At 45.2% G+C, this 19,315-nt stretch overlaps 1 protein-coding gene across 2 annotated transcripts in view; it reads right to left on the bottom strand.

Moving 5' to 3' along the window:
- The window catches only part of cfap74 (cilia and flagella associated protein 74), a 209,875-nt gene that overhangs the window by 119,316 nt on the left and 71,244 nt on the right, over positions 1–19,315 (bottom strand). For both annotated transcript variants that reach the window (XM_072477806.1, XM_072477807.1), the window contains exons 8-12: positions 15,538–15,648; positions 13,521–13,623; positions 12,333–12,484; positions 6,953–7,169; positions 4,856–5,017 (exon numbers count right to left, since the gene is read on the bottom strand). In XM_072477806.1, the coding sequence (XP_072333907.1) occupies positions 4,856–5,017; positions 6,953–7,169; positions 12,333–12,484; positions 13,521–13,623; positions 15,538–15,648 (745 nt within the window). The remainder of the gene's footprint in view (positions 1–4,855; positions 5,018–6,952; positions 7,170–12,332; positions 12,485–13,520; positions 13,624–15,537; positions 15,649–19,315) is intronic.

Here is a 19,315-nt window from a genome sequence, read left to right as displayed (position 1 = left end):
ATCTACCCTCCTCCCCCCAGGTACCAAGCTCTAAGAGGGCGATGGTGACCATGGACTTCCATTGAATTGGTCGATGATTATGGTTGGCAAAGCACTGTAGCGGTTTGTCTTGAGAAGCATGGCTAACCAGGAAACTCTCCTGCTCACATTGCCTGCCATCAGAAGGATCTACAGGCTGACTGTTACGAACCCACCTTTCACTGACCATCATGTCCCAGAGGGAGACTCGAACCTGGAGCTTCTGACCCCAAGACACTACCACTGTGCTACAATACCTCCCCCAATGCACCCTAGAAATATTAAACCAAAGTAAGACAGATGCTTAGTTTTTAATGAGCTATCAAAATGGAACTGACAAACATTACTCACTTGGTGCTTTCATGTTTAGTTGTGCTGCTTCCTTTTAATAAGTACAAGCAATTGAATTCTATTAAACTGTTCAAATTAATGGGGTTCTTGACATTTTTGACTTAAAGGCCTCAAAGTGGCGTTTGTAATTAAACCAGTCAGTCTAAATCAATAAACATCTTCTGTGAACTTCTTCATATCAGTAATATAAAATAGGAAATCAGATTCCACTGGTTTCACAATATGGAAAATGTTGCAAAATATGTAACGTCTCCTCCCTTGACATCTGCACTAAACAATCAAACAATGACTTCAACACCTCATGTCCCTATGTATCTTTTATCCCCTCCTATCCTATCCTTTCACACAAGAATCCACCAGCAGATTCATGACAATTCCTTCAATCTCATCTTTTCAAGTACCTTGTCCATCATCAACATCTTTCAACAATAGAACCACAGAATTCCTACAGCGTAGAAGGTGGCCATTCGGCCCACTGATTCTGCACAGACCCTCTGAAAGATCACCCTTCCTATACCCACTCCCCGCCTTTTCGCCATTACCCCATCTAACCTGTTCATCTTTGTACACAATAGGCAATTTATCATGGCCAATCCACCTAACCTGCACTTCTTTGGACTGTGGGCGGAAACCGGAGCACCCGGATGAAACCCCATCAGGTTGGCACTGCCAGGGTGCCAGGATGGTACTGCCAGGGTGCCAGGCACTGCCTGGCCCTGTCCCCGACCACAGGGGCTCCAAATGCTTCCAAGCCCTCCCCGGTCTGGTCATCAGGTCTAGTCTCCGTTTTTGGAGACCATTAGTAATTCGTGATGGCGGAAGACTGGCTGGTGTGGCCTTAGACTACCGAGAATGTAGCCTCAAACAGCTGCGCATATTTAAATTTACCTAATGGACCAAGCGGGTTGGGTGCTTCGCACCCAGTGCGAAACCCATTCTTGACCTCTCCCGCTATGCACCCGGTGCAACGGGATCAGCGCCGGACAGAACCCAGTGGGAAAATCGTGCTTGAGGCACAAGAATTGAATATATTTTTTATATCAGGTCAGGAGGGGTAAACTGGCTCCCCCCTTCTCCCACTCCTCATTTGACAACAACAGGATTTATTCCAGTTCAATGAGGACCACAAGAAGCTAAACGACCTCCACCGTGTGGCCACATGGGTGAGTTGGCATTGCCCACTCCCCTACCTCAATGTGCTCCTGCAGGAGAAGTTGGCACACAACAGACGGGAGAGGGCCCAGACGGGAGGTGGGGTGCCTGACATCAGAGTCCTCACCCTCTATGAGGAACGGGCCATGGCGATCACGTGGGTGACTGAGGACGGACCGGTCACTGACGTTGCGATTGTCCTGCACAGTAGAGGAGACAATCAACCCCACCCACATTACCTGTCACACGTGAGTTGTTCACGCTGACATCATGATCCTTCCCTCCCACTGACCACATGCTCATTCTCCCACACGGTCTCCAGTTGATGGTGCTGACCCAACCAGTGTGCTGTCGTCGTCGTCCCCCCTTTCCCCCCCCCGGTCCCCTCCGCCCCACCCCCATCGTCCAAGGGAACACCTCGGAGGAGAGCTCCGAGTATGCCACCATCAAGGTGTCACAGGGCAGCACGGTAGTCTAGTGGTTAGCACTGTGGCTTCACAGCGTCGGGGTTCCAGGTTTGATTCCCTGCTGGGTCACTGTCTGTGTGGAGTCTGCACGTTCTCCCCGTGTCTGCATAGGTTTCCTCCGGGTGCTCCGGTTTCCTCCCACAGTCCAAAAATGTCCAGGTTAGGTGGATTGGCCATGATAAATTGCCCTTAGTGTCCAAAAGGGAGGGATTATTGGGTTAGGGGGATCGGGTGGAAGTGAGGGATTAAGTGGATCGGTGCAGACTCGATGGGCTGAATGGCCTCATTCTGCACTGTATGTTCTATGTTCTCTATCAGCCCCACCTCCACCAGCGCAGAGACACACACCTCGGTGAGTGAATGTAGTGGACAGGCTTCTGGGGCACATTCCAGTGAGCACCACACGGTTTCCGATGCACATCAGGTGAAGGCAGGAACATCCAGGGGAGGCAGCATCCCAAGACCCACCTGGGTTCCAATCAGATGTCGAGCCTCTTGACCAAGCTGTCCCGGAGCAGGTGCAGTCGATAGGGAGTAGCCATGAAATTCAGAGGGCGATGTCAACGACACTCCAGTGGGTCCATACCCAATTGGAGGAGTCCCAGCGGCGATGGGCGTAGGAGATTGCACCGGCAATGCGTGGCACCGAGGCCAACACTGCTAGGGTGGCGACTGGAGTGGAGAAATGTGACCTCTCGTCATAGTTTAGCTATCTGAACACACGTTTTAGGCATTTAGAGCGTTCTTTAGACAGTACAGTGAAAACTCAGGAATCTTTCAGAACATTCGGAATTTAACTTTAACTTTCGATAAAGATTTTATTTGTGAACATAAATAAATAACAAGTTACATTCACACTTCATAGCGAGGCATTGCAATCCGGGTGGATCCCAAGAGCGGGGTCTCCCGGCTTTCACCGGCCACACTGCGCCGTAGCGAGATCCTTTTCTGGCGCAGCGTGGCCAGATGATCACGCCCTGTGATATTCTCAGAGTGACAGGCACATTCAGAAGGATTGTACTTTCTAATTGTATAATATTTATTAATCCATTCAAGCTATGTTTAAAACTATTGGTTCATTCTATCTCAAATCAGTTTCCCTGCCAGGGTCCAAAGTCACCCTGAGAGGCAAACAACAGCACATCTGACTCACAGAGAAACAACATTGTTTTTAAGGACACCTAACTCTATGGGCGTCTTCTCTTCTGGTTTCTGTTTCCAACAGGTCTAGACTAGCAGGGAAGCCACGAGGGTGTCCTTACAGAGGCCTGGGGCTAATATTTCAGTTAGGCCCAGAACTACATGTTGGAGGAAAGGCCCCAATAGCTTCAGATTGGTGTCTGCAATTTGAAATTGCAATCAACAGGGTGATGGAGGCAAGTCTCCTGCTTCAACTTGCTGTGCCCCAACCCACTGGTGAGGAAAGTTATAATTTCCCTGTTTTCTATTCAGAATAATCAGAAGCTCACAATAACTCTAAAAGACCAGTAAGAAGTCTTACAACGTCAGGTTAAAGTCCAACAGGTTTATTTGGAATCACTAGCTTTCAGAGCGTAGCTCCTTCATCAAATCTGCACCTTCATCTGATGAAGGAGCTGTGCTCCGAAAGATAGTGATTCCAATCAAACCTGTTGGACTTTAACCTGGTGTTGTAAGACGTCTTACTGTGCCCACCCCAGTCCAATGCCGGCATCTTCACATCAGGGCTAAAAGATCAGGGGCGGGATTCTCCGCAATCGTCGCGATGTCCGTCGACCGGCGCCAAACACGGCGCGAATCAGTCCGGCATCACGCCGCCCCAACGGTGTGGAATTCTCCGCATCTTGAGGGACTGAGCCCTCACCTTGAGGGGCTAGGCCCGCGCCGGACTGATTTCCGCCTCGCCGGCTGGCGGGAAAGGCTTTTGGCGCCCCGCCAGCTGGCGCGGAAATGACTTTGCCATGCGACGCATGCGCGGGAGCATCAGCGGCCGCACACGGCATCTCCGCGCATGCGCAGTGGAGGGGGTCCCTTCCGCCTCCGCCATAGTGAAGACCATGGCGAAGGTGGAAGGAAAAGAGTGCCCCCACGGCACAGGCCCACCCGATCACGGGCCAGGCCACCGTGGGGGTACCCCCCGGGGCCAGATCGCCCCGCGCCCTCCCCAGGACCCCGGAGCCCGCCCGCGCCACCTTGCCCCGCCGTTCGAAAGGTGGTTCAATCCACGCCGGCTGGCGTGGGTTGACAGAAGCGGGACTTCGGCCCATCGCGGACCGGAGAATCGCCGGGGGTGGGCCCGCCGACTGGCGCGATTCCCGCCCCCGCCGAATCTCCGGTGGCAGAGAATTCGGGACACGGCGGGGGCGGGATTCACACCGGCCCCCGGCGATTCTCCGACCCGGTGGGGGGGTCGGAGAATCGCGCCCCAGGGGCGGGATTCTCCCCTACCAGGCGGGGCGGGGGGGTCGGAGAATCCCGCTCCAGAGCATTCAATTTACTTCTTCAAATCTTTATAGGAAATACTGGTCAAAATTATTTTGCGTGATGTAATTTCTGGAAGACACGAAAGTGCTCATAGACTGTGCAAATTAAACCTCCCAATCTGCTTATTTAAACATGGGCTTTGCTGGAGCAAACAGGACTGCTATAGGTTAACTGGACCTGCATTCTCCGATGGGGAGGCTATGTTGTCCCACACAGCTGAATTTCCTACAATTCATAATGTACCATATTAGATTCTCTTGACTAAAAGATGCGGAGTCACATAGTGCACAAAAATGGATTTAGTTTATAAGTGTATTTTCACTAGCCTCTCTGTACTATGCTCCTTGGTTGCAAAGCCCCAGTGTATCATCACGACTCACTGCTGGAATAATTTTTCTTTATACCTTGCTGAGTTTATGCTCCTTATTCCAAAGCCCTGAAAATTCAGGCAGATTAAGACTTTCCTCTTCCTCCTCGTGGTCACTGACATCCTGCGTGGAAGTGTCTTGAATTTGTTCCGCAACGGGTTCATCATTTGATGTTTGTGAAGGGGATCGCCATTCTTGCTGCAGGGAACAGAAATAAATCGATCAAAAGCTATGCATTTAAAAATAGTGGCACTGACTTTTTGAGTTTGTTTATAACCCTGTCCAGATTTGGAATTCGCAGGCACCCGGTAATGAAGAGGACCCAGACCTGAGTTTGTGAAAATACTTTTTGAGCAGAAGCTTGTCTAAAATTGCTTAGCTGCTGCAGCCAGTTGGATGCTGAACTATTAATCTAGTGGAACAACTGATAGCAGAGTGAACCGATCTTCTTATACTAATTAATACTCCAGTGAACGTGTTCTTCATCTGTGCAACCAAACCCAAGCAGAAGCTTAATTTACTGTTTCAAATGACTTTTCATTACACTCAATGTTTACCTGCTGTAAAATAATAGTATTTAATAGACTTTATTAGTGTCACAAGTAGGCTTACATTAACACTGCAATGAAGTTACAGGGAAAAGCCGCCACACTCCGGCGCCTGTTCGGGTACACTGAAGGAGAATTCAGAATGTCCAATTCACCTAACAGCATGTCTTTCGGGACTTGTGGGAGGAAACTGGAGCACCCGGAGGAAACCCACGCAGACACGGGGAGATCATGCAGACTCCGCACAGACAGTGACCCAGCCAGGAATCGAACCTGGATCCCTGGCGCTGTGAAGCAACTGTGCTAACCACTGTGCTACCGTGCTGCCCATATAAATAAAAATAATTATATAAAAATATTATATAAAAATAAAACATTTTATTAATCGTACCAAACAACGTGAAATAAATACCTTTTGGAACAATTAACAGTGTAGATGTAACATCGAAATCCAAACTTGCCACATTAGCAAATATGGGACAGTGGGGTTCAACTTCCTTAAGAAAATGGACGATGAAACTGCTTAAAAGAATAACAATCACCACTGTATGCCTGAGACGCCAGCAGCAGATGATCTGACTTCATAACAGTCAGCTCTTGAAGCTTAGAAGCTGGTTTGGCTCAGTGGGCTAGACAGCTGGTTTGTGATGCAGAACAAGGCCAGCAGCACAGGTTCAATTCCTGTGCCAGCCTCCCTGAACAGGCGCCGGAATGTGGCTTTTCACAGTAACTTCATACTTGTGACAATAAAAGGTTATTATTATTATATTATTGTTATGTGCCCAATGTATATTTAAGTCGATGGGATAGTTTTTTGCCTAGGCAGCACTTCTGTTACCAGCACTACTTCACTGTGGCCTGCTACGCTCTGTTAAGACTGTGTTATTCGGCACTCCTGCTCTATTGGGGAGCTTGGCTCCTACCAAGCCTCAGGCACACATCCCCTGCTCACACCCAAAGTTCCATTACATGTTCCACAAGTAAGATGAAACGTTTCTACTTGAATAGGTCACAGCACTAGCAGAACAGCATGATATGAAAAACTAGTTTATCGCATCAGCAGCCCCAGAATTACTGACAGGAAAGGTACACTACACTTTTTAGTCCCATTTACAGCCTTCAGCAAGTTACTACGCCAATTGACTTTGAAAGGAGTTCCTGTACAGCCACTACCTCTTAGTTCGAGAGGTTGATGACAATGACACCCTGCATTGTCACTCATTATACACAAACCAGTTTTTCAATTACATACATACTTAGTATAAAAGTATTACTCAATACCTCCAGAGGATAAACTATATGTAGCACCATTACATCTGCATATATTTAAATATTTATTTAGCGAAAACTTCACGTCCGTGGATCTTATACCTGGGTCATAATTTTGAGTCCTATTTTTTTATCCCAGCACTCAATATTGAAAATTCCAGCTTAATATGCTTTGTGGAATGTTACAATCTTTCATCATAGTTAGACAGCATGTGCATCTTTACAAATCTGGACACGTGTGTTGTAAATAGAATTGCAATAACGTGGTATAATCAGGTACATTTATTCATTTTGCCAGATTAATTATGTCACTTACGTCACTAGTATTTATATCTTTCTCATCTTCAGGGGTGTCGATGTAATGCAGCAGTTTTTTTCTTAGATTCCACACCTCTGAACTGTCATCGTGGCTCTTTGGAGTTTCTGGAAATAGTACAGGATAGACCCTTTTCTTCTTTTCCATATTGGATTCTTCCCGAAGGAGCTTTGCCATAATTTCCGCCTTCAAAGTTTTCTGCTCTTCTGTAAACGCCCTTTCAAACATGACAAAACTCCAGTAGTTACACTGAATTAATGGCACAAAGAGGTATTCAGTCCAACACTTCTATCCTGATATTTATGTTCCACAGGAGCCTCCTCTTGTCTTACTCCATCTCACTCTTAACACATCCTTCTGTCCCTTTTTTCCTCGTCTCTTATTTAACCTCCTGCTAAATACTCAACTCAGCTACTCAATGTGGCAGCAAGTACCACATTCTAACCACTCTGTAACACAGACAGACAGCAGGGCTGCAGCCCAATAAGAAAAACAATTTGGACCAGTATTTTACTGTTTTTTTCCTTCTGGTAAAGGGAGTGGGGTGGATGGTTCACCCCCTTGAAAGAAAAGTCGACTCGCTCCATTCCAGCCCACCCCACAGCCACAGGTTTGGGGGGTGAGAATGGGACTCCTTTCCCTCCCTGGGGAGTAAGTCCTGCCCTTGGAAGCTGCCAGCTAATTTGATAGGCTGACAGCTCCAGTAATCCCACAGTGCTAAGAGCTCATGAGTGAGCATTGCTATGATTCTTTTTTAAAAATAAATTTAGTGTACCCAATTCATTTTTTCCTATTAAGGGGCAATTTAGCGTGGCTAATCCACCTAGCCTGCACATCTTTGGGTTGTGGGCGAAACCCACGCAAACATGGGGAAAAATTAAATGAAAATGAAATGAAATGAAAATCGCTTATTGTCACGAGTAAGCTTCAAGTGAAGTTACTGTGAAAAGCCCCTAGTCGCCACATTCCGGCGCCTGTTCAGGGAGGCTGGTACGGAAATTGAACCGTGCTGCTGGCCTGCCTTGGTCTGCTTTCAAAGCCAGCGGTTTAGCCCTGTGCTAAACCAGGAGAATGCGCAAACTCCACACGGACAGTGACCCAGAACCGGGATCGAACCTGGGACCTCGACGCCATGAGACAGCAGGTTGCCAGGATTCTAACCATTCCCACGATGGAGGCCCAATGAAACCTGGAGTGAGGAAAAGCATGGGTGTTGGATTTGGATTTTGTTTATTGTCATATGTACCGAGGTACAGTGAAAAGTATTTTTCTGCGAGCAGCTCAACAAATCATTAAGTACATGAGAATAAAATTAAATTAAAATAAATACATAATAGGGCAACACAAGGTACACAATGTAACTACATAAGCACTGGCATCGGATGAAGCATACAGGGGTGTAGTGTTAATGAGGTCAGTCCATAAGAGGGTCATTTAGGAGTCTGGTGACAGCGGGGAAGAAGCTGTTTTTGAGTCTGTTCATGCGTGTTCTCAGACTTTTGTATCTCCTGCCCGATGGAAGAAGTTGGAAGAGTGAGTAAGCCGGGTGGAAGTGGTCTTTGATTATGGGGAGGGTTCTTTGATTATTGGGCAAGGAGGCTTTGGCCAACTTAGGGAGGATAAGGGCAATGCGTTTTGGAGAGCAGGTAGGGAGGAAGGGGGTGATACTACCTTAGCGGGAGAAAGTCTCGTGGCGCAGTGAGTAACATCTCTGTCTGAAGCAGAAGGTTCAGTTTTGAGTCCCACCCCAGGGCTTGATGGCCGAGGAAGGTGCATTCGAAATGTAGCCAAACAGATTGTCAACCTGCAAATCCTTCCAATACTTCAATGGGTGGAGGTAAGATTGTGAGAGACTCCTGGTCAGAAATGCTTGATGGGGAGTGGTGCCTCTCAATCTATAAACCTCTGATGACAGACTAGCGACCTAATCCAGGAATAACTAGCTACAACAACAGATGCTTAGTGCACGCTGGATGCGGGAAGAGAATTGGAAAATGAAAAAATCTGAGCAGGGCTGCCCCCAGATGTAGAAAGAGTACCTCCGAAGATGGTACTTCCTCCCAGCCCTTTTAAAAACTCTAAATGGCCTGCCCATTCCGACAGCATTATGGTGCTGGCAGAGTATTATCAGGGTGGATTGACTTGTCAACAAGTTTAATTGAACCTTAATTATTTACCAATTTTGATTTTGTTGCCCTTTCACCTACCATCTTATGGCAGTGAGCTCAGGAGATCGACAGGAAGATGGCGGGGGTCTGGTCACCTGCTCTATTTTACATGCCGCCCCCACTAAAAACACGTCCTGATTGGTTGGTCGGGGGCGGGGGGTGGGGGGGGTGGATAGGTGGATGTCCTACTGATCTTTCGATTAACATTTGCGTTTGAATTAAACACTAAACGTAATAAAATACTTACATTTATAATAATCTTTATTATTGTCACAAGTAAGACCAGACGGCATCTCAGAGCCTGGGGAGAGAGAGGTTGGAGGGGGGAATTGGGTTTTGGAAGGCATGTGATGGGGAATGAAAGAAGAGGAGGGGGGGGGGGAATTACCTTTGATATGCACAAGGCACCCCCCTCCCCTCCACATTGATGTATCCTGCTGCCTTCCCACCCTTTCAGAAGTAGTCCTTTCAAAAACAGCCTTTGCACTTCAGCCCGCAGGCCACTGTCCAGAGTTTTATGACAATGGAAGTGGATTGAGGCCTTTCATAGCAATTAATTGGAAAGTAAGAGCCTCAATAGGTTTAAGGACTGGTAGCCTAGTGGACAGGTTCTCTCTCTCAGTCTTTCTATTTATCTAGGGCGGCACGGTGGTTAGCACTGCTGCCTCACAGCTCCAGGGTCCCGGGTTTAATTCCGGCCTTGGGTGACTGTCGGTGCGGATTCTGCACGTTCTCCCCATGTCTGCATGGGTTTATCCTCCGGCGCTCCGGTTACTCCCACTGTCCAAAGAAGTGCAGGTTAGGTGGATTGGCGATGCAAAATTGCCCCTTACTGTCCAAAAGTTTAGGTGGGGCTGCTGAGTTCGGGTATAGGGTGGAGTTGTAGGCTTAAGTAGAGTGCTCTTTCCAAGGGCTGGTGCAGACTCGATGGGCTGAATGGCCTTTTCCAGCACTGTAAATTCTATAATTCTACAATTCCTCCCACGCTGTAAGGGTTCAGCACATCAAAGAAGAAAGAAATCTTGCCAAAATCTTGGGAGGATTCTTCATCTCACAAAGAGGGTGCAATCACTGTACACTGCCTGTGCTCATTCACTATGGTTGGCTCAGAGTAATTGAAATAATCCCTTAACAGACATAAGGGAGGTGGGACTCAAACCAAAACTCTAAAAATACAGTCTGTGCTGCATTTGGAAATGATAAACTAACTATTGACGTCTGTCATATACCATCTTGTACCAGTGAATTTTAAACTGTGCTAAATTCCTGTGCACACCACATGAAACAGCATGAAACAAATATCATTTTCCAAGGCTGAGTGTTGCAATCTGGGCTCATTATTTAGATTTCTGTGTGCTATTAATACTCCGACCCCTCAGTTGATGAACTTTATGGTTGCGTTTTTAGTGCAAATTCGCAGAGCTTGTAAGTATGCCAAAATCTGTGTTCATATGTCAGACCCTGGATGTACCCACATGTGCAGGTATTTCAAAAGCAGTCAGAAAAAAGTTGTTGAAACTAATGGCATGGGATGGGTTGGACTGAGAGTCTGTCTATAGTTGATATCGTCATACATTTGAATTGCTGTCAACATTGTCATGATATGCAAACATGCAGCTAATGAACACATGGATTAGGACACGACCAATGAGCAGTCAGGACACTCAGGGGTGGTATCTCACTATAAAAGGGATGAGGCCTCTTTCCACAGACCAACATCGACAGAGTGAGACAGGGTGCATCCTCAGCTCACACCCTAGCACGTGGCTTAGGGCAAGGCTGGTTCAGTTGGACTGAGTTACTACATTTAGATTAGCAGAGAGTCGAACTCATTGAGAACTGTGCTAATAGTTCAATAAAACACATTGAACTCACTTCAAAGTCTGGAGCATCTTTTACTAAAAACTGCATCAAGTGGCAGCTTGTGTTATTCCAAATTACGTAACACAACAAACATGAAACCTCCCCTGAGATATTTCTACTGAAAATCATCACATGGATAAAGTAGTTCATTTATACATAATGTAGTTAATTTATAAAACATCTTGATTTATATAATCTTGTCAGTTTATATGTATTTTATTCTTTGGAAATATAAGGTTTGAAATCAACAAAACACCATGGGCATTCACAATTGAAACCAGAAATTTATTTCACTGACTGTTTGTTGAAAGTATCAAAGGTGACCTTGCAGCAAGTTATGGGAGAATGGTGTTGCTGTTTACTCTCGGGAGTGCACGTTCCTGCTCGTGGCCTGGCCCCACAATGCAAGCTAGATTCTCCAATCCCTGTCGCCACTCACTACTTCCAGTCTTTCTCAAATATCACTTCACAGAGATGGCAGCAAGCAGGACAGACAGAGCACATTAATAAAATGTTTTTCTCTCTGAGGTACTGCACTGACTAATCTTGAAGAGAATCACGGTTTTTTATTTTCACATTTTTTCGGATAGTTTGGAAGAAGGTAGTCAACTTGTACCTGATGCAAACAGTAATATCACTATTGCCGGCCACAGTAGAGATATTTGGATAATTCCCCTTTCAATCATGCTTGGAGGCAGCATTGCTTTAAGTAACTGGGATGGAGGGGCTGGTTTAGCACAGTGGGCTAAACAGCAGGCTTGTATTGCAGAGCAATGCCAGCAGCGCGGGTTCAATTCCCATTCCAGCCTCCCCGAACAGGTGCCGGAATGTGGCGACTAGGGGCTTTTCACAGTAACTTCATTGAAGCCTACTTGTGACAATAAGCGATTATTATTATTTTGTGGATGCAATGTGTATAACTGTCCTTTATTCACTGAGCAATCACCCTGTTTTTACTGGGAGAGGTTGCTGCAGTTTTGGCAATGAGTTCTGTTTGCTGTAATTCATAGAGACTCTTTTTGAATAGACTTGGTAGACTGTTTGTTGGAATGAATTATTTCACCAGAATCTGTTGAATAAATAGACTTAGTTTGCTGTGAAATGCACTATTGGCTGTGCCTCCTGTCTCAGGTCCCTTCCTGCCTCCAAATCATTTTGGCTGACACAGTGATGCTCCTAAAAGCTCTGATTTATGGGTGAATGCATAAATGAATTCTAAATCTTTGAATATATATGTTCTCTGACTCATTTATCTACTTATATTTTTATTGTAGAACTGAGTTGCTAATCTCCCATATATGTAAATTAAGAAGGGGTATATTCAACTTGATGAAGTCAAAAATACTCACTGTTTCTTTTTCTCAAATTCCTTTAAACGCTTTTGCTGGAACTTATGTTGTAAGAAGCTTCCGCTTTCCGGGTGCACAGATGCACTTAATTTCTTTTGTTTCTCTGCAGCAGCCTGAGCACTTTTGTTCGCCTGTATTACTCGCAGGCTTCCCTATCAGCACATGGATATTTAACTTAGTCTTATGCAGAAACCTTTTAATTGTAAGAGCTAAGGAATATACAATATAGATTACCTTTGGTCCTGCAGCATGAACAAACATTAAATAAGGTAAAACGAAGTCCCTCAATGCTCAGTGAGCTTACAGCATGCTTTGTAGAAGGGGAACCTGCCAAATGGTCCCCGTCGGGAGTGGGTGGGGGGGGGGGGGGGGGGGGGGGTAACACAGGAAAGTAGGGCCCCCGGGGTAGGTGGGGGTGGTGCAGTGTCACTCCTGGGCAGTACTCTGGCAGTGCCGGAGGAGGGCTTCCATTGAGGAAGTCTGTGGCGGGGAGGACTGGGATTCCCGTATTCATGGGGAGATCCATGTTTTGATATGACCAGGGCATCCCCAATCTCTTGAAGGCGGAATTTGCTGGCGGGGTGCGCTTGACCTGCCTCCAGCATTTTTTTAAATTAAGTTAGAAAAAAAAATTGGGCGGGAAAAGCTGGCTGTGAAGCTGGTGGGCAGCACACTGCCCCTCCCACTTAGTTAAATAAACATAAAATTCACACCATCGCCCACCCCTGCCCCCCCACAACGCAATCCGCACAACGCACAGACCTGAGCTTCCCTGAGAGGTCTCTGCTCACCAGGTGCACAGATTGGGAGAGCAGGTGGGTTTCGCACCTTTCTGCCCTAACGCCGGTGTGAATGGATTTCTTGACAAGGGGGTGCAAACATGATTCAGGAGCATAGAGGCACGATAATGAGATGATAATACATATATTAAAATGATGTTTCCGACACTGAATGTTGGGAAACACTCTTCCTCACTGATGGGGGTGGGAGGGGGGGGGGGGGGGGGGGGGGGGGGGTTGGGGGGTGGGGGTGGGAGTGTACAATCAAGTCAAGTGTTCACATCAGCGTAAACTACGATTTGGGAGCACTCGCAAGATTTTCCACTCACGTCACCGAACCCGCCCGACAAAAACCAAAGTAAAAATCTCAGCCTCTGTTTATCAAATTATCTCTGAAAGCAATATTTACTCGGCTCATTGCAATGTTGTTCTTCAATGCCAATATGACTTGCATCCTCTTCTCCAGATCTTCTCTCATCTTGAGTTCTTTGTCAGCCTCTTCTTGGCGAGTTCTATTTCGAGATGAAACATACACCATACTCAGAATTTCATTTCAGTTTATTTTTGTAACAACTTAGATTCATACAGTACTTATTATTATATCTTGAAATGAAATGAAATTAAAATTGCTTATGGTCACAAGTAGGCTTCAAATGAAGTTACTGTGAAAAGCCCCTAGTCGCCACATTCCAGCGCCTGTTCGGGGAGGCTGGTATGGGAATTGAACCGTGCTGCTGGCCTGCCTTGGTCTGCTTTAAAAGCCAGCGATTTAGCCCTGTGCTAAACCATGGTTTAATTTATTCTCTTACACTATTGCCAGCAGCTGTGATAATGAGAAAATATACCCATTATTTGATCAACAATTTGATGATCATTGGGTCCCAGAATCAACAACCAGTTACTAACCAGTTTTCATGGATCGTGCATAGCCTCTGCTGTGATAACCGCCTCACATTCTATAAGAGAAACAATACCAACACACTTTTACCTCAGCCTTCGGTTGTCCTCAAACTCCCCGATACACATTACATAGTTCCACAACACGTTCTAACCTGCCCCAATTTCCCCCATAAACTTTCTCCACTAATCATGGTAATCTATAGGAATTAACAATTAAAAATTCATCGCAGTTATCATTCCTCAATTGTATTCATATGGTCATCTGTCCCCTTCTAATGCTAAATCATTCCTGATAATAATGAAATTCTTTGCTTCTGTCAGTCTTTTCTTAGAAAGGATTTATGCCCCGCAAACTCTAAATTTTAGCGATAGTCTGTATACGCGTCCTTATTGTCTGAGGTCAGACCAAGCAATGATAGGTGCCCTGATTTCTTAAAGGATAAATTAATCTGTTAAAGCAGCAGCATACAGTTATTGACCTTTCAATGAGCCAATGTTTGGTCTGGACACTAGGATGACAAATGGTTTGGGTCTCCAAGGATGCGAATAGTTGAGACGATCAATTTGAAATACCTTGTTCTATTAACATGCTGACAGAAATGTCAATTATTGAAGCACATTCACACTGAGATCGCTGCGAAACTGGACGGAACAAAGAAATTCTGATTTGCTGAATCAAATGGGAATTTCATATCACCGCAGCAAGAAATTCTTGTGAAATCCATGCTTGATGACAATAACTTGTCTTTATATCGGGCCTTTAATAGAGTCAGAAACCCCAAATTTGGCACCGAGATAAATAAGGAGATGTTAGGACACATGGTTGAAAGCTTGATCAAAGAGGTATCTGGAGTGCAGAGAGGTATGGAGAGAGAATTCCAGACCAATTAGGACCAATGCAGCTGGAGGCATGTTTACAAATGGTGAAGTGATTAAAATTAGGGGATTCTCAAATGACCAGAATTAGAAGACTATAAATATCTTGGTGGGCTACAGGACTGGGGGAGATTACATGCATTGAAAGGAGGGAGGCCTTGGGAGGGACTTGAAAACAAGGAAACTAATTACAAAATCCAGGAACGGCTTAATCAGAGACCAGTGTAGGTAACTGAGCACCGCAGGGTTTGGTACACAAAGTATTAACTTGCATCATTTGCTGCTTTTGAATGCAGCAAAATACTGCAGGATACCTGAATTATGATTTTCGATTCAAATAGAAGATTCAGGGTATTAGGAGTAGAATGTGAGTTTGGTGACAGAATAAAAATAACCTGTCTCTATTACTATTTCTCTAATGTGTCTGACTGATGCTAGAAGAGGTGAAGTGTGAAAATTATTGGCAAGGAAAATCTGGAGTAGTTTTATTTTTAAGTCTCATAATGTTCTTAATTGCTATCCTCATGTTTGGTAAAAAAGGAAAGTCTCTTCTAAAAGATTAATTTTTATGTTTACAAGAAATCTTTTTGTTATTAGTTCACCCTCATGAATGTACCATTCCCTCCTATGGTTTTACATGTGAGCTTTACCTAGCCAAAGATTCTTTCAGATACTGTATTGATTTTTGGTTGTATTTTTTAGCATCTTCAACCGCTTTTCTATGTTCCAGCTTTTGTTTTTCAACATCTTTCATTGGCTTCCTGTACGTGGATAGAGGATAGTAAATATCAGCGTTTCATCTTCACAATCATCTGTTGACTCCTTCATGTTTATTTATATTCCTGAAAATCACGTCAGAACCATGTACAGTAAATGAAGGCTTGAAACCAACACATTATTTCGGAGCATTTAATGTGCACATTTTTTCGAAAATCATTTATCCTTTTCCTTTCCCCATGTATTTGTGTTTTGTCAATTTGTATTTTTTCCCTTAGTTCATTCTTCTTCAGAACCAGCTCCAGCGCTCCTTCTTGCATTATAAATGCTGAACTGTTGAAAATCAATTCACATTTTCTTCACATAATAATTCACATTTTATTTCTACATATTGGAATTATTTCTTGAGGAAAATATTTGTTCTTTTATATCATCTACAGATGCTGGGATAATTTTTACTTTTATTAATGGCAAAATACTTTGATGCTGAATTAGCAGCGAGTGTTGTACCTCGCCAATTGACTTTAGATGAGAGTCAAATGTTACGCAGGGTCCACATGGACTCTTTGCTATTACTTCAATTTCCGCTTGGTTCTAAAAGTTAAAATGGCTCCCAGCGTTTATTAAATTGATTAATCAAAGGGAACTGCTAATGTGATGCATTTCAGTGGAATTGTTTTCATTAGCATGACGGAGGGTGAGGGGTGACCTGATAGAGGTCTACAAGATTATGAGGGTCATGGATAGAGTGGATGGGTAGGCACTCTTTCCCAGGGTGGAGGGGTCAGTCTCCAGGGGGCATAGGTTTAAGGTCCATGGGGCAAAGTTTAGAGGAGATGTGCGAGGCAGGTATTTTACACAGAGGGTGGTGAGTGCCTGGAACGTGTTGCCAGGGGAGGTTGTGGAAGCAGATATATTAACGGCGTTCAAAAAGCATCTTGACAAATACATGGATAGGATGGGTATAGAGGGATACGGCACAAGGAAGTGCTGAGGTTTTTGGCCAAGGTTGGTATCATGACTGGTACAGGCTTGGAGAGCTGAAGGGCCTGTTCCTGTGCTCTATTGTCCTTTGTTCATTTGGATGTCTCAATATTTCATTTTGAACAAACATGTACTTTTGAAGAACCATTGCTCGTCCTTAAGGCTGACACTTTGTGTAAACAAACGTTCTCTTCCTAACCTTTGGTGGAGGAGGATCTCCACTGGGTGTCACTTTGTTCAATTCATTCATTTACTGACAGAGGAAGAATAGAACATAGAACATAGAACATAGAACAATACAGCGCAGTACAGGCCCTTCGGCCCACGATGTTGCACCGAAACAAAAGCCATCTAACCTACACTATGCCATTATCATCCATATGTTTATCCAATAAACTTTTAAATGCCCTCAATGTTGGCGAGTTCACTACTGTAGCAGGTAGGGCATTCCACGGCCTCACTACTCTTTGCGTAAAGAACCTACCTCTGACCTCTGTCCTATATCTATTACCCCTCAGTTTAAAGTTATGTCCCCTCGTGCCAGCCATATCCATCCGCGGGAGAAGGCTCTCACTGTCCACCCTATCCAACCCCCTGATCATTTTGTATGCCTCTATTAAGTCTCCTCTTAACCTTCTTCTCTCCAACGAAAACAACCTCAAGTCCGTCAGCCTTTCCTCATAAGATTTTCCCTCCATACCAGGCAACATCCTGGTAAATCTCCTCTGCACCCGCTCCAAAGCCTCCACGTCCTTCCTATAATGCGGTGACCAGAACTGTACGCAATACTCCAAATGCGGCCGGACCAGAGTTCTGTACAGCTGCAACATGACCTCCCGACTCCGGAACTCAATCCCTCTACCAATAAAGGCCAACACTCCATAGGCCTTCTTCACAACCCTATCAACCTGGGTGGCAACTTTCAGGGATCTATGTACATGGACACCTAGATCCCTCTGCTCATCCACACTTTCAAGAACTTTACCATTAGCCAAATATTCCGCATTCCTGTTATTCCTTCCAAAGTGAATCACCTCACACTTCTCTACATTAAACTCCATTTGCCACCTCTCAGCCCAGCTCTGCAGCTTATCTATATCCCTCTGTAACCTGCTACATCCTTCCACACTATCGACAACACCACCGACTTTAGTATCGTCTGCAAATTTACTCACCCACCCTTCTGCGCCTTCCTCTAGGTCATTGATAAAAATGACAAACAGCAACGGCCCCAGAACAGATCCTTGTGGTACTCCACTTGTGACTGTACTCCATTCTGAACATTTCCCATCAACCACCACCCTGTCTTCTTTCAGCTAGCCAATTTCTGATCCACATCTCTAAATCACCCTCAATCCCCAGCCTCCGTATTTTTTGCAATAGCCTACCGTGGGGAACCTTATCAAACGCTTTGCTGAAATCCATATACACCACATCAACTGCTCTACCCTCGTCTACCTGTTCAGTCACCTTCTCAAAGAACTCAATAAGGTTTGTGAGGCATGACCTACCCTTCACAAAACCATGCTGACTATCCCTGATCATATTATTCCTATCTAGATGATTATAAATCTTGTCCCTTATAATCCCCTCCAAGACTTTACCCACTACAGACGTGAGGCTCACCGGTCTATAGTTGCCGGGGTTGTCTCTGCTCCCCTTTTTGAACAAAGGGACCACATTTGCTGTCCTCCAGTCCTCTGGCACTATTCCTGTAGCCAATGATGACATAAAAATCAAAGCCAAAGGTCCAGCAATCTCTTCCCTGGCCTCCCAGAGAATCCTAGGATAAATCCCATCAGGTCCCGGGGACTTATCTATTTTCAGCCTGTCCAGAATTGCCAACACCTCTTCCCTACGTACCTCAATGCCATCTATTCTATTAGCCTGGGGCTCAGCATTCTCCTCCACAACATTATCTTTTTCCTGAGTGAATACTGACGAAAAATATTCATTTAGTATCTCGCCTATCTCTTCAGACTCCACACACAATTTCCCATCCCTGTCCTTGACTGGTCCTACTCTTTCCCTAGTCATTCGCTTATTCCTGACATACCTATAGAAAGCTTTTGGGTTTTCCTTGATCCTTCCTGCCAAATACTTCTCATGTCCCCTCCTTGCTCGTCTTAGCTCTCTCTTTAGATCCTTCCTCGCTACCTTGTAACTATCCATCGCCCCAACCGAAACTTCACACTTCATCTTCACATAGGCCTTCTTCTTCCTCTTAACAAGAGATTCCACTTCCTTGGTAAACCACGGTTCCCTCGCTCGACGCCTTCCTCCCTGTCTGACCGGTACATACTTATCAAGAACACGCAGTAGCTGATCCTTGAACAAGCCCCACTTATCCAGTGTGCCCAACACTTGCAGCCTACTTCTCCACCTTATCCCCCCCAAGTCACGTCTAATGGCATCATAATTGCCCTTCCCCCAGCTATAACTCTTGCCCTGCGGTGTATACTTATCCCTTTCCATCATTAACGTAAACGTCACCGAATTGTGGTCACTGTCCCCAAAGTGCTCTCCTACCTCCAAATCCAACACCTGGCCTGGTTCATTACCCAAAACCAAATCCAACGTGGCCTCGCCTCTTGTTGGCCTGTCAACATATTGTTTCAGGAAACCCTCCTGCACACACTGTACAAAAAACGACCCATCTATTGTACTCGAACTATATATTTTCCAGTCAATATTTGGAAAGTTAAAGTCTCCCATAATAACTACCCT

This window comes from Scyliorhinus torazame, chromosome 16, assembly GCF_047496885.1.
Source record: "Scyliorhinus torazame isolate Kashiwa2021f chromosome 16, sScyTor2.1, whole genome shotgun sequence".
Taxonomy (NCBI): Eukaryota; Metazoa; Chordata; class Chondrichthyes; order Carcharhiniformes; family Scyliorhinidae; genus Scyliorhinus; species Scyliorhinus torazame.
Note: the sequence above shows the minus strand (reverse complement) of the source record. Positions and strands in the feature narration are given on the sequence as shown.